This window comes from Oratosquilla oratoria, chromosome 39 (assembly GCF_046742065.1).
Source record: "Oratosquilla oratoria isolate Oo_2021 chromosome 39, ASM4674206v1, whole genome shotgun sequence".
Classification (NCBI taxonomy): Eukaryota; Metazoa; Arthropoda; class Malacostraca; order Stomatopoda; family Squillidae; genus Oratosquilla; species Oratosquilla oratoria.
This window is the reverse complement of record NC_134815.1, coordinates 8,212,769-8,227,768: the sequence shown is the minus strand read 5'-3', so window position 1 is coordinate 8,227,768 and position 15,000 is coordinate 8,212,769. Positions and strand designations below refer to the sequence as shown.

At 40.2% G+C, this 15,000-nt stretch overlaps 1 protein-coding gene across 2 annotated transcripts in view; it reads left to right on the top strand.

Annotated features, from left to right (window-relative positions):
* LOC143020273 (low-density lipoprotein receptor-related protein 4-like) overlaps positions 1-15,000 on the top strand; it is a 297,790-nt gene that overhangs the window by 250,897 nt on the left and 31,893 nt on the right. For both annotated transcript variants that reach the window (XM_076176505.1, XM_076176504.1), the window contains 5 exons: positions 2,195-2,351; positions 2,588-2,750; positions 3,974-4,107; positions 4,794-4,987; positions 9,997-10,142. In XM_076176505.1, coding sequence (XP_076032620.1) covers positions 2,195-2,351; positions 2,588-2,750; positions 3,974-4,107; positions 4,794-4,987; positions 9,997-10,142 — 794 coding nt within the window. The remainder of the gene's footprint in view (positions 1-2,194; positions 2,352-2,587; positions 2,751-3,973; positions 4,108-4,793; positions 4,988-9,996; positions 10,143-15,000) is intronic.

The following is a 15,000-nucleotide window of genomic DNA, read 5'->3' as shown; positions in this document are numbered from 1 at the left end:
AATGGAGAGGTCTTGCTCCCACAGTGTATGCACTATTCACACTAACTTCACGATACAAGGGAAACTACGGTGTTAACTTATGCTTGCGACGCCCGGGGTGGCGGCGTACTCTATGTCATACACTGTGCCATCTACTTTTATATACAACGTAGGGGAAGTGGTAAATCGAACCAATTGTGTACAGCGTAGGGGAACGAAGCTGAGCTAAATTCCTCAGTCACTGGAAAACGTCCTAACATCTGCTCCTCTAGACAGGGCATCCGGGATTATGTTGCCCTCCCCTCTAATATGGACCATGCTGAAATTGATGGCTTGAGGGGCGAGTGTCCACCTGAGGACACGCTGGTTGGTGAGTCTAGCCTTTCGATAAAAATGAGATAATTGTAGTCACTGTAGATTAATGTCTCATGTTCTGGATAACCTAAGTAACATCCAAAGTGCCTCAAGGTAGAAACCAGGGTTAGAACCTCATTTTCCACCATGGAATAGGAACGCTGGTATAGAAGTATTTTCGCTGAGTAATAACAAATAGGATGTAGTTCCTGTGTGTTATCATTGCCCTGAAGGAGAGCAATCCCTAGCCCCTCTCCCGGGGCGTCCACTCGGAGGATGAAAGGTCGAGAGTACTCAGGGGTATATAGCACCGGCTCTTTACTCAAAAACTCCTCAAAGGCTTCGAAGGAGGTCTGACAGGCTGGGGACCAGACAAACTTCACCTTGAGACTGGTCAAGGCTGTCAAAGGGGCTGCTATGGTGGAGAAGCTGCGGCAGAAACGGCAGTAGTATCCTGCCATTCCCATTCTCAGGAACCGTTGGAGGGACATCTGGTTGAAGGGAGCACGAAAGTTCAGGACGGCCTCGACATTCACTTGCTTGGAACGACACTGTCCATTTCCCACCACATGTTCTACGTAGGTTACCGCGGCGCTGTCGAACTCGGACTTTGACAGGTTGGCAACAAATCCAGTGGTGGCAAGACGATCTAGGAAGGTGTCCAACCTGTTGACATGTACTTCGGAAGTATCTACTAGTATAGTGAGATTGTCTAAGTAAGCAAGTTTATTATTCAGTCTAAAGATAGCATGATTAACAGCACGCTTGAAGGTGGCTGGTGCATTACATGAGTCAAAAACGTACACACGATAACTAAAAGATCAAAAAGGGGTTATAAAGGACGAAATGGTCTAGGATCTCTAAGTTAGCTTAATCTGAAGGTAGCCCTTGATGAGATCTACCTTTGTGATATACTGAGCTTTCCCTACTCTGTCAACAAGGGAGTCTATACGTGGTAAAGTATAGCAATCCCTCACTGTCACTGCATTCAGTTTCTGGTAGTCTGTGCTGAACCTCCAGTACCCTCCTTCGGGACTAACAGAGATGGCAAAGCCCACGGCGAACAACTAGATTCTGCCAGTCCATTTTCCGGCAACTATTTCACCTCTGCCTTCATGATGGAAATTTTGTTGAGGTTAAGACGGTAAGGTCTCTACAATCCATCATTAATACACTTTTTCCCTTTACTGCTCTGACAAATGTAGCATTGTTTTTAGTTGAGAGCGCCAACACGTCGAAAAAACGAAAAAGAACATATACTTGATTCTATGGATAGGTGTAGCTGAATAAGAAAAAAATAAACATGTGGCAGATAATTACTCCAGCAAGAAAAAAAAAAAAAAAACGAAAAAAAACGTAAGCTTACCATGTTATTAATGGGATGACGTCCATACTCTTGCAGTTGTATTTATGACCTGGCCTCATTCTTTATGCTTACCATTGTGAATCTACTTCGAAGCTTATGATTATGGTGCGTTTGTCGTATAGCATATGAATTACTTAATAATTACACTTCCATATTGAAATATTGATTATTTAAGTCACCCCTATGGTGGCTAATACATGAATTTGCATGCGGTATCAATACTCTGAGAGGTGGAGGCATTCATTTTTTAAAGAAAGCCAGCTTCCTTCTTATTACATGTGGGATTGGATTGGGGTTGGGGGTTAATGTTATGAGTTGGAACTTGGTTACAGGTCTGGCGCCAGGATCTTGACTCAGGGATCTCTAAACTGTGTTGGTGGCATGCCAGTTGTTTATATATTCCATAAAAGTTATTGTATAGACTACTATTATGCACGTGTAAATTTTGTCATATAAATTTTGTGTTTTATATGCATATCTTTGTCTATTGGTCAGAGACAACTTAAAGGCTCTGATGGGCGTAGTGGTCTATAACAAGAGCCGAGTTCGAATCCCGTCCCCGTGTGACATTAACAATGGCGGATGTTCACACCTTTGTCTACTTAAACCTGGAGGATACTCTTGCGCATGCCCTACAGGTTTACTTCTTCGCGTAAGTTTTCAAGACTCAACTTGACTTTGTTATCTACTTTTTAAATGGAAAATATTAATTAATTTATGATTATTTCCTAAATGTTAGTTTATGTATACTAGATTTGATTTTTTTTTTTTGTGGATTTTTTTTTTATACATTAATGAAATGCAAATTTGCACACCATATTTTCATTTACAAATTTATTTCGCACATGCAAAAACAAAATGTGTTGAATTATTGAATCCTATATCTAGGATGATGGTCACACTTGTCCAAATACCCCATCGAACTTCCTGCTCCTGGCCCATCGCACTGACATCCGGCAAGTGTCCCTTGACATGCCTTACATGACGGATGTTGTCCTACCCTTCAACGGCCTCGTCAGCGTCATGGCCCTCGACATCGATCCAGTTACCGGTGAGTTGGAGCCGTTAGTTTATTATGACCTATTGTGTGGTGTAAATTTAATAAGAATACATTCATCGTGCTAGAATACTTTATCATTATTTGCACCAGGAACTGGTAATATAAGGCAGGAGTCATAAATAGGGTCACTGCGGAGGCTCCACCTTTTAATGTACAAAATTATTTCTCCTTGGCTGGGATAAAACATTTAAACTAGGTAACCGAACTGAATGAGTGTGATTGCTGACCACACCACAGTAAGACATCAACGCATATCTCCAGTCAGATGGAGTTGAATAAGATACATTTAACCCCATAGTAACAATTGTGTTGTTTAAGGTTTAAGGTTTTAATCAGAAAATATTGGATAGGAAACAGGGCATTAACAAGATTATTCTAGAATTAACTGAGGATACAGGGACAGGGGATAAGTGTAACCCGTCCATTATGGTAACACTTGTGATTCCGCGTGCGAGTTTCGCATCATTCCAGTCGCCAGTTTGTGTCTCGAACTTCTCCCAGTGACACCTACCTGAGGAGTACTAAGGGCAAAGGTGACATTTTTTGTTTTATCTAAAACACCTCTTTGATTGTGACAGGGGAAGGTTACAAGCCCACGTTCACCATAAGTGTCATTCATAGATGCCATGCACATGAGTCTAAGATTCATCCTCCCAATGAGGGGGAGACTAGGATTTGGGAAAACATACTAACCTAATATTTCAAGGGATCATGGGAGAGTGTACTTATCCGCCACCTTGCCACTAGGATCCGTGTAATGTCGGCCCAGGCGGTAGTTCTTGGCTCAGGGAATGCCTAATCTTTGCCTCCTTTTACATACATACATACATACATACATACATACATACATACATACATACATACATACATACATACATACATACATACATACATACATACATACATACATACATACATACATACATACATACATACATACATACATACATACATACATGTACACGGGGGGTAGCCAAAAAGAAAAAGGCATAGAAACCACTCCCACCCATTCCATCTCCTATATATTCCACTCCCCTCCACCCTCCTCCCTTCCTCTTATCTTGGCACCTCCTGGATGACGGGTCATCCCTGCATCCTGTCCACTGCCCTGGGTCAGAAGAAGTGTCGCAATTCGTTTTAAGAATGTCATATAATTTGATGTATGACAGGTATCTAACTCATATTCCCTTATCCTTTCAAAAACTGCCCCTCAGGAGATATCTTCTACCCAGACAGTAATCTCTCTGTCATATTTCGGAGTTCTCTGCAAGGTAGAGGAATCAAGAAGCTAATTACGTCCGGAATATCGGCAGTAGAAGGCCTTGCTGTTGATTCGACGGGGAGAAAGGTAGGTGTGAGTTTGAATGTTGTGTGGGGAGCTTGGTTCTGAGAGTGAGTGTACATTTCCATTTAACATCTTAACTTCGAGATGAGGGAGGTGGTAACTTAACAGATATTACCAGGTGTTATCAAGAATCTTGTTTATAGAGCAGACACCATAATGAAGTGAATAAATGATATTCCCTTCCATTTCAATCAAGGGAATATATAAAACTACTTACTACTACTTACAACATAGTGTGCATAGTACACTACAATGGAAGAGAGAATAAGTATATTCTCGTCCGTGTATATGTGCATGCCCATGAACGTATATGATATTATATGTGTACTTCATTTAGTTATGCATGTACTAACCTTCTTGGTACTGGCAAAGAACCCATGGGGCCATATTCAAATCGTTCAACGGGTTTCTTTAGGATGTCCTGCTCATTTGAATCCCGATAATTATGATAGTGTTGGCACTTTCTTGACATCCTTTTCTCCATGCGGTTATGTCATCATATGCAATATGAGGTCACTCTTTCTAATTAGGAAATTGTATAATTGAAACGTCATACAAAATTTTTCGAATGTGAATATTAGGATTTGAAACATGGGTAGTCTTGGACACCCAATAGCGAGCATTCTTGAATGCGCAACTCTACTCGTCCTATGCGTTTTTCTTTCCCTTACCAAAAACCCTTCCACCAGTTATACTGGACTGATCTTCATCGCAAGAGTGTTGAAGTGTCCGAGATGGACGGAAGTAACCGACGCGTCCTCTTCTATGACCTGGACCGCCCAAGAGCTATCGTGACCCACTACCCGACAGGCTCTCTCTTCTGGACCGACTGGTCCGACGGGAACCCGAGGATCGAGAAAGCACATATGGACGGAGAATACAGGTAAGATCTTGTTAAATCGATTATGTCATGTTGCAATAGTTTTTACGTTTGAGTTTATGATCCAAAGCGTAACAATAATCTGTTTTGCAAAATGATAAATATTTGGTCAGTTTACGAAAGGGTGTATGTGTTCACATTTCTGCCAGAGAAAGTTATGGAAGAGTGAAAACGAAGGAGAAATTTCCAGATAAACTACGTGAGAAAGATCCAAATGTAGACTAAGAAGAAACTGGTGCTAAGGGGCAATTCGTAAGGTGTAGCTTGCATTGTATGGCGAATCTGGTGTCCTTTCTGTTCTCGGTGCCACTTCCGACATTTTCACGGATTTTGTTTTATAGAAAGAGAAGGCCACTTGGGTATCCGAACCTAAGGAATCTGTCCCTGATGTGGTCGACCTTTTGTCAAACTTCCGAACTGCAGAAGTCATACGAGACTTAAAGAAAAACAAACTTTGTCGAGCTAGAGGAGAAATGTGTCAAATTTGGAGCATTCACGTTTGATGACCAATAATATCACCAGCATATAGATCTGGACATGGGGTCACAGCTCAATGCATTGATGGCTTCACTTTTGCTAGGAAAGGTAGAGGCTGATCATTATACACGAAGAGTTGGCCCTGATACCATATTGTACCAGTATGTGGACTACGTAATCAGTTAAACTACACCTTACAATAGCTCAACAGCGCACATCCCATAATACTATTCATCATAGAGCTGGAACAAAATGATTCTCCCTTTCCTATGTATCAGTAATGTAGTGCCAGAATGCCGTAGCTGCCGCCAAAATATATATTGCCAAATGGCACCGTGCCCACCAAATTATGTAATGCCAAAATTGTGGCATTTAATATTGCTTAATTAATGAGCGAGTATTACTCCCACTGCTGCTATAATAAATTATAGTGTCACACTTGTCAACTACAATAGATTTACCAGTGAACGGATAGGCGAGATGTATAGAAAGCTTTCATAAAACAGTGTTCCTTCACGAGCACCACCTACCATGATAGTCAAATATATCTATATGATGGTGATTTGGAAAACCCGATATTAAGTCTAGTTGTTTTTAGTAGTAATCACTGCCAACACCAAAAACTCCTACCACATAAATATAACTTGACACTATTTTATTCCATTCTCCTCCTTTAAAGCCATTTTGATGTCATGTTTGTATACTACGGGTTGGGTATTTAAATATTTCAAGGTTTAACGCAGTTGATTATTAAATTGTAATAAAAAATATATATGCAATATACTCACTATTATACTATCCTGTGGTGAGGGAAAAGAATACTACCACCAAGTCTTCCCACTTGAGTCGTAAGAGGCGACAAAAACGGGACGGGTATATTCCTAAAAAAGTAAAGACATAAGAGGGTCTAGGAATTTTCCAACCAGTACCCTAAGGTTTGGGTCTTTTAATGTGCGTGGATGGGGTACAGATGAGAGTAAAAGGGAAGAGATAGGGAAGAAAGATGGATGTGTTGGCATTGAGTGAAACTAAGTTTAAAGGGAGGGCGAGTGTGAGTTTGGGAGTGTAGTTGGGAGGTTTTCAGGAGTGAAAAAGGGACGAGGGAGAGAAGGGGTAGCTATACTAGTAAGTGAAGAGATAAGTAAGCGGGTAGTGGAGTGGAAGGAGGTTTCATCAAGGTTGATGTGGATGAAGGTGAAGCTGGGAAGAGAGATGCGGGTTTTTGTAAGAGCGTATGGGCCTGGTAGTAAGAAGAGCGTAGATGAAAGTGAGTTTTTTTGGGTGAATTTACATGAGTGCATAGATGGATTAGGGAGAAATGTCAATGTAGTTGTATTGGGAGACCTTAATGCTAGGGTAGGAAATGAACCAATAGACGGAGTGATTGGGAAGTATGGAGTTGATGGTGGAAATGTGTCTCGAAAGAGAATTGATGATAGCATATACAGTGTTTCGGAAGAAAGTCAAGCATAAGTACACATGGGAGAGGGTGGTGGATGGAAGGGTGGTAGATAGAGCGTTAATGGACTATATAGTGGTGGCCAGGAGTATGGTAGGAAGAGTTAAGGATGTACATGTTCTAAGGGGAGAGAGTGGGGGAATGTCAGATCATTTTCTGGTGGAGTGTAAGTTGAGAGTGGAGAATAGTTGGAGAAAGAGAAAAAGGGTAGAGGGTAGGGAGGTACTTAGAGTGAACTACTTAAATGAGAAATAAAAGGAAAATGAGTATAAGAAGAAGCTGAGAGAGGTGTGGGAGGTAGTGAAGGATAGAGTAGAACTAGGAGTGAAGGAGGAATGGGGATGGTTCAAGGAGGGAGTCATTAGGTGTACAATGATGGTGTGTGGAACAAGGAGGACGGGACGAAATAGAAGTAAGGGTAGTGAGTGGTGGAATGGGGAAGCATAGAAAATGTGTGGGAGATAAGAAGCAGGCTTTCATAGATTGCTTACAAATTAGGACAAGGTAATCGTATGAAAGGTACAAAGTAAAGAGAAGAGAAGTAAAGCAAAAGATAAGGAAGGCAAAGAGGAGAGCAGATGTGAAATGAGGTAAAAGTATGACAGGAAATTTTGAAAGTAATAAAAAGATGTTTTGGAAAGAAATTTAAAGAGGAAGAGAAGGCGAATCAAGTAGAGAAGAAAAGGTAAAAGGTGCAGATGGAGAGATGATAATGGAAGAGAAGGCAGTGAGAGGAAGGTGGGCAGAGTATTTTAGGGAGTTGCTAAATGTGAAGAAGGATAGGGAGGGAAAGCTAGTTGCAGTGGGAATCGCTAAGAAAATGACAGTGATGAGTGAGGAAAATGGAGGAGAAATAAGAAAAGATGAAGTGAAGGCAGCTGTTAAGATGATGCGAGCAGGCAAGGCACCTGGGTTGGATGGATGCCATACAGAATATCTGAAAAAGGAGGTACAGTGATGGTGAACTGGCTGGTGAGGTTATTTAATGTTTGCTGGAGAGAGGGTAGAGTGCCGGAGGACTGGAGGAGTACCTGTATAGTTGCAGTTTACAAGCGAAAGGGGGGCAAGTGTAATTGTAGTAGTTTCAGAGGGATTTGCTTGTTGAGTGTAGTTGGGAAGACTTATGGGATGGTCTTGATTGAGAGGATTAGGAGAGGAACAGAGGGAATGATTGGTGAGGAACAGTGTGGTTTTGGAACAGGTAGGGGTTGTGTAGATCAGATTTTTGTGATAAGACAGATATGTGGGAAAGCTATAGGAAAAGGTAAGGATGTATCATGGGCTTTTATGGATTTGAAAAAGGCTTATGACAGGGTAAACAGAAAGGCACTGTGGGAGGTATTGCAGATATATGGGATAAGAGGAAAGCTGTTAAGAGCCGTCAAGAGTTTTTACGATAGTAGAGCTTATGTTAGGATTAGAAATGGAGAGAATGAATGGTTTGAGGTAAAGGTGGGACTTCGTCAGGGATGTGTTATGTCGCTCTGGCTGTTCAATCTACTGTATACATGGATGGGGTGGTGCGAGAGGTGAATGCAAGGGTATTGGGTCGGGGGTTGGAGATGATTAAGGAAAATAGAGAAAAGTGGGAATTAAGCTAGCTGTCGTTTGCTGACGACACTGCGCTTGTAGCAGGATCAGAGGAGTGGTTGAGGAAGTTAGTGACAGAGTTTGGGAAGTTGTGTGAAAGAAGGAAGTTGAAGATAAATGTGGGAAAAGTAAGGTGATGAGATGTACAAGTTGAGAGGGTGGCAGCAGACTGGAAGTGAGTATTAAGGGAGAGAGACTAGAGGAAGTGGATAGTTTTAGATACTTGGGTGCAAATGTGGCGGGAAAGGGAGGAGTGGGGGTGGAGGTAGAAAGTAGATTGAAAGAAGCGAGTAGATGCCTAGGTGGGTTAAAAAGAGTAATGAGGAATAGACATTTGGGAATGGATGCTAAGAGGAGATTGTATGAAGGAGTGATTGTGCCGACAGCAATGTATGGGGCAAAAACATGGAACATAAGAAAGAAAGAGAGAAGGAGTTTGAATGTGTTTGAGATGAAGTGTCTGAGAAGTATGATAGAGTGAGAAATGAGGTGAGGAGGAGAACAGGGGTGGAAAGGGAGTTGGGAGATAGGGTTGATGAAAGAATTTTTGGATGGTTTGGACACATGGAAAGAATGAGTGAAGAAAGATTAGTAAAAGAGGTGTGGAAGGCAGAGGTGAAAGGAGTGAACATGAGGGGGCATCCTAGGATGAAATGGATGGACGGGGTAAAAGGGCATTGGGAAAGAAAGGAATGTCTGTTGAGGAAGGACGGGAAAAGACAGAAGACAGGGATGAATGGAGAAGGGTTGTATATGGATGATGCTGTGATGTATGAGGGGAAGTGGGTGGGGGATGGGGGGTGATGGTGTATGTATAAGAAATGAATTGACGCAGCCCGATGTGATTTCTCCCCGTTTTCTCCTTTTCTGCATGAGGGAGTGTGTGTGTGTGTGTGTGTGTGTGTGTGTGTGTGTGTGTGTGTGTGTGTGTGTGTGTGTGTGTGTGTGTGTGTGTGTGTGTGTGTGTGTGTGTGTGTGTGTGTGTGTGTGTGTGTGTGTGTGTGTGTGTGTGTGTGTGTGTGTGTGTGTGTGTGTGTGTGTTCAAAGATCTCGTAACTCTACCCTCATTTGAATAGAATATTTTACTAATAGGACCAAACATTTTCTTGTATATATATATATATAAGTACATATTTGAAAATTATAAAGAATATCCAGATGCTGCTCGTCTACCAGAGGTTATCAAAATTGTATCTCTAATGCGTTGTTTGTGGCATATGTTCAACATTTGCTTTGTAGCTATGTGGACCAGAATTTTATCCCAAAAGCATGTGGTGACACCTACCCTTTTGGTCCATTATAATGGCCACGGTTAAGTGATTGTTGACAAAACAATTTCCTTGTCATGATGCAGATGTAATTATATGGTGTTTGGGATTCAGATTTGGGCGTCAATGAATTACTTCCCACTAGGATGTTGAAATGCATATGGCTTTCTTTACAACTCCACTCACGTGAAACAGCACAAATGATTGTTCTTTTTCAGGGAAATCTTCATCGGTACAAATGTTGGTTGGCCCAATGGTCTCTCCATTTGTTGGGACACAAAAGTGCTTTATTGGACTGACGCCAAGACTGATTCAATCCAGGCTATAAACCTGGATGGGACCAATCGAAGACCTATAGTGAAAGGCAAGTATAGGGCCAATTAAGTTTCTGTATATCCTGCTAAAGGCTAGTTTCATGATTAAACTACAGACACACACACAAACACACATACACACACACACACACACACACACACACACACACACACACACACACACACACACACACACACACACACACACACACACACACACACACACACACACACAGACGCACGCACGCACGCACGCACACACTCGCGCATACACACACGGACACATATCAGACATGGGCATGATTATGATTACTAATCAAAAAATCGTAATCCATGGCTGTGGTTACGTAATCACAATGAAATCATAATCAAAATTTGCTCTCCATTGATAACCATCATTAAACCTTAATATTTTTTCTTGATAATAATCACTGATTAAAATGTGATTATTATGATAATTTATTTGTAATTTCTATGAAACACTTTACTTTCGATTCAAAGTATATTTTGAATAAATTGGCACCGTCTCATGTTTTTATTTGCTTGTCTACTATGATATAGGGGAAGATGGGGTAAATTGGACCAGTGGGGCAAATTGGACCACTGGGTTTCCCACCAAAACCAATGATATGAAATTTCAAAGAGCAGGTGCAATATCTTTCGGTAACATAACGCAAATCGCCCACGAGCTTTGGTACTGAAAAAAAAAAAAATCAACTGAAGGGATCTAACTTGAGACTTTTGTAATACTTGAAATTTAGATACCTTTGTGGTTATATCAAGTTCTTTGTTTTGATAATTTCTGAAGAACAGTGGTAATATTGCTGATATAAACAAGGCTGGTGTGGGGAAATGAGAAAGCCTAGCCACAAGGTTACATATTACTTAAACATGTATAAGTATCAGTCATGGAACTGGCTAACATTGTATTTACCTAGTTGTATTTTACGGAAAGGGGAGTTATGCTCGTAGTGTCCCGTCTTCATATCTCGTTTTATCTAGACTGTTTTTAAATTCGTGTATCTTTTTTGCACACACCACATTCTCTTCTAACTTATTCCAAACGTCTATTACCCTGTGGGGAAAGCTGTTCTTTTTCAGGTCTCTTCTATAACTGTCTTTCTTGATTTTCTTTCCGTGTCTTCTTGTATCTCTACTATCCCATTTTATTAGATCCTCTATCAATAGTTTCTATGCCTTTCATGATTCTATAAATAGTTATCAAGTCTCCTCTCTCTCTTCTTTGCTCTAATGTCTGTATCTCAAGTTTTGCTAGTCTCTCCTCATATGATAGTTCCGAGTGTTGGTGCCAATTTCGTAATTGCTCTTTGTATTCTTTCAAATTTTGTTATACAGTTTTTTGTACTTGGTGACCACGTCGTCGCTGCTTACTCCAATCTTGGTCTTATCAAAGTGACTAGTATTTTCTTCACCATTTCTTTGTCCAAGTATGTAAGTGCCACTTTGATTGTTCTTATTAAATGATAAGTTTCTCCAAAAATCTTGTTTATATGTTTCTCAGGGGACATATTATTCATAACAATGACTCCCAGGTCCTTCTCATTTTCTACTTTTTTAATTTCTTCCTCTCCCAATTTACATGATCCCACTATTCTTTTTTTTTTTTTTTTGCTTCTTTCAAATTCCATTATACTACACTTCTTAATATTGAATTCCATCTCCCACTTCCTACTTCATTCCCATACGTTATTGAGATCACTCTGCAGCCACTCAATCTTCTAGAGTTCACTTTTTCAACAATTTTGTATCGTCCGCAAAGAAGCTCATATAACTTTCAATTCCTTTATCCATATTATTAATATATATAGCAAACATTATTGGGGCCAGAACTGTTCCTTGTGGAACTCCACTAATCACTTCATCCCAATTAGAATGTTTGTCTCTTAACACCACTCTCATTTTTCTTTCATGCAAGAAGTCTTCCATCCACTTCAGCAGTTTGCCCTGTATTCCTCCCGCAGTTTCTAATTTATTTAGCAACTTCTTATGTGGCACCTTATCAAAAGCTTTTTTCAGGTCTAGAAATGCACAATCAGCCCATTCATCTCTTTCTTGTATTACATCTATTAGCATTGAATAGAAGCACAATAAGTTTGTGACGCATGATCGTCCTTGTCTAAATCCAAATTGCCTTGGATTTAGTACGTGTTTTTCTTTTCCAAATGCCTTACCCAACTACTTTTGATAATTCTTTCATAAATTTTAGCTATCGTACTTGTAAGAAAGACCGGTCTATAGTTACTAGGGTCTTCCTTGTTTCCCCCTTAATATATTGGTATTATATTTGCTGAAGGGGGCTTTGGGGAAGAGAGGAATGTCTGTTGAGGAAGGACGGGAGAAGACAGAAGACAGGGGTGAATGGAGAATGGTTGTATATGGATGATGTTGTGATGCATGAGGTGGAATGGGCGGGGGGGGTGAGTTAGTATGTGTGAGCAAAGTTTGACGCAGCACGAAGGGATTTCTCCCCGTCTTCTCCTTTTATGCATGGGGGGACGGAGAGGGGGGTCGCCGATTTAATGAAGCGGCCTTGCTGTGGATGTGCTGTGTCTTGCAACACTGCTTCTGACCCAGGGCAGTGGACAAGGTGCAGGGATGACCCGTCATCCAGGAGGTGCTAAGATAAGAGGGAGGGTGGAGGGGTGTGGAGTGTATTCAGGGATGGAATGGGTGGGAATGATTTTATGCCTTTTCCTTTTTGGCTATCTCCCTTGTAAGGGGGGAAAGCCTTGGTATATGTATGTATGTATATTTACTCTTTTCCAATCTTCTGGAACTTTTCCTTATTTCCATGAACTGCTTATTAGACGGTGTATTTTGTCTGTTAGTTCGTTCTTGCATTCTCTCAAAATCCAATTTGCCATTTCATCTTGTTCATGTGATTTTCTGACATCGAGATTACTCAAGTGATTAATTATTTCATTCCTTGATACTTCTATCTCTTTCATAGGGGGACTTCCTCCTCCCACTCGACATCTCTAAGTTATTTGTTCTCCCTCGTAAACACCGATTTAAAATGCTTGTTCATAATGTCTGCCATTTCTATTTCCTCTGTGTATTCAACTCCTTCTTGTCGTAGTTTCTCTAATTCTTGTTTGTTTTTCAGTTTGTTGTTTACAAATCTATACAATAGTTTTGGCTGATATTTATATTTTTCTATGACATCTTTTTCATATTTTCTCTTTTCTTCTCTGCACACTTGTACATACTGATTTCTATAACTAGTATATATTTTTCCATTTTTCAGATCTTTTGTCTTTCTTCCATTTTATCCAAGCTTTATCCCTTTTATCTTTTAACTCCCTACATCTTTTGTTGTACCAACATTTTACATATTCTTTTTCTTGTTTTTGTCTTGGAACATACTTTTCCACTCCTTTATAAATTTTTGTCAAAAATTTTCATATCTCTTCTACTGTTGTTTCCTCCTTGTGTATCTTTTCCCAGTCTGGTTTTTGAAAGAATTCTCATATTTTATAATTTCTTTTCCATACATCAATCTTCCTTTTTTTTATTGTTCGTTTTTTCCATGTATTTTTCCTCATTTAGTTCTAGTTCAACCAATATGTGGTCACTTTTACTTATTGGTGTCTTATATTCAATCTTGTCCACTATTTCAGGTTCTGATGTGATTATTAGGTCCAGTCTCGATGGTTCTTCCTCATTTCTATACCTAGTATTCTCTTGTATCCATTGCGTCATTGTATGTACTATGATCATATCAAGTAGTACATTTCCACATAGGTCGTCTCCACCCTTCACTGTCATCTCTTCCCAGCAGATTTCTTTACAATTAAAGTCACCAATTATAACTATTCTTCCTCCATCTTCTATTATCTTATTTAGTGTTATCCTTGTGTCTTCTAACATAATTTAGGAGGCACATAATTTACCACAAACTTCCTCCTCTTCCCATCCCTGTCCTCCACTTCCATCATAATCATCTCTATTCTATTCTTTCCATATGTAACATTCCTCACATTTATATCCTTCTTAGTCAGGAACATAACTCCACTCCCTTGTTTTACCTCTCTGTTACTAATCCAATAATTATATACACCATGTCCTACACTGTTGGGTGGTAGTGGACCTTTCAATTTTGTCTCTACAATTCCCATTATGTCCGGTTCTTTTTCCTTCAGATAATTGTTCAGTTCATTCAAGCCTGTTATTAAGCCATCTGTATTTGTGTAAGACACTTTTAATTTTCTGCTACCTCCATCCTGTTTTCTGTTTCCCTTCCGTTCTTCTCTGCTATGAACCATTTCTTCACTTTCATGTCCACTACTCTCCAATAGAATTTCTCTTTGTCTGACTCTGTTCTGTTCTCGTTTTTTTCCCCTTGGTTTCTATTTATTTTTTGTTTTCTCATCCTCTCTTCCATCTTTATTCATCTCTCTTTTTATCCATATCTGTTTATATAGATTACTTTTTGCTAGTTTCCTTGTTTTTGATAAGATATTCTCTGCTGTCGTATATATATATATATATATATATATATATATATATATATATATATACATATATATATATATATATATATTCAGGGTGAGGACTGCTTTGTTAGGATGCTCTGCAATGTTGAAAGGTCTTGCAAGGAATAATGACCACTGGTTGGCTGGGCTGGCTTATAAGGCGGTGGAGCAGCTCAGCCTGTCTAGCTCAGACAGAATACTGACCTCTCATTAGCTGTTGGGCTGAGAGGGGGAGCCTGCGATTTTGTCCGAGAGCTGAGAGGGTGGGCCTGAGATTTTGTCCGGGAACTGAGAGGGTGGGCCTGATATTTTGTCCGGAAGTTGAGAGAATGAGCCTGGGATTTTGTCTGGAAGCTCTAGCCTGAGTTGCTGCTGCATTGGTTACTGGTCCTAGGCGGTGATAGCTGGCTGG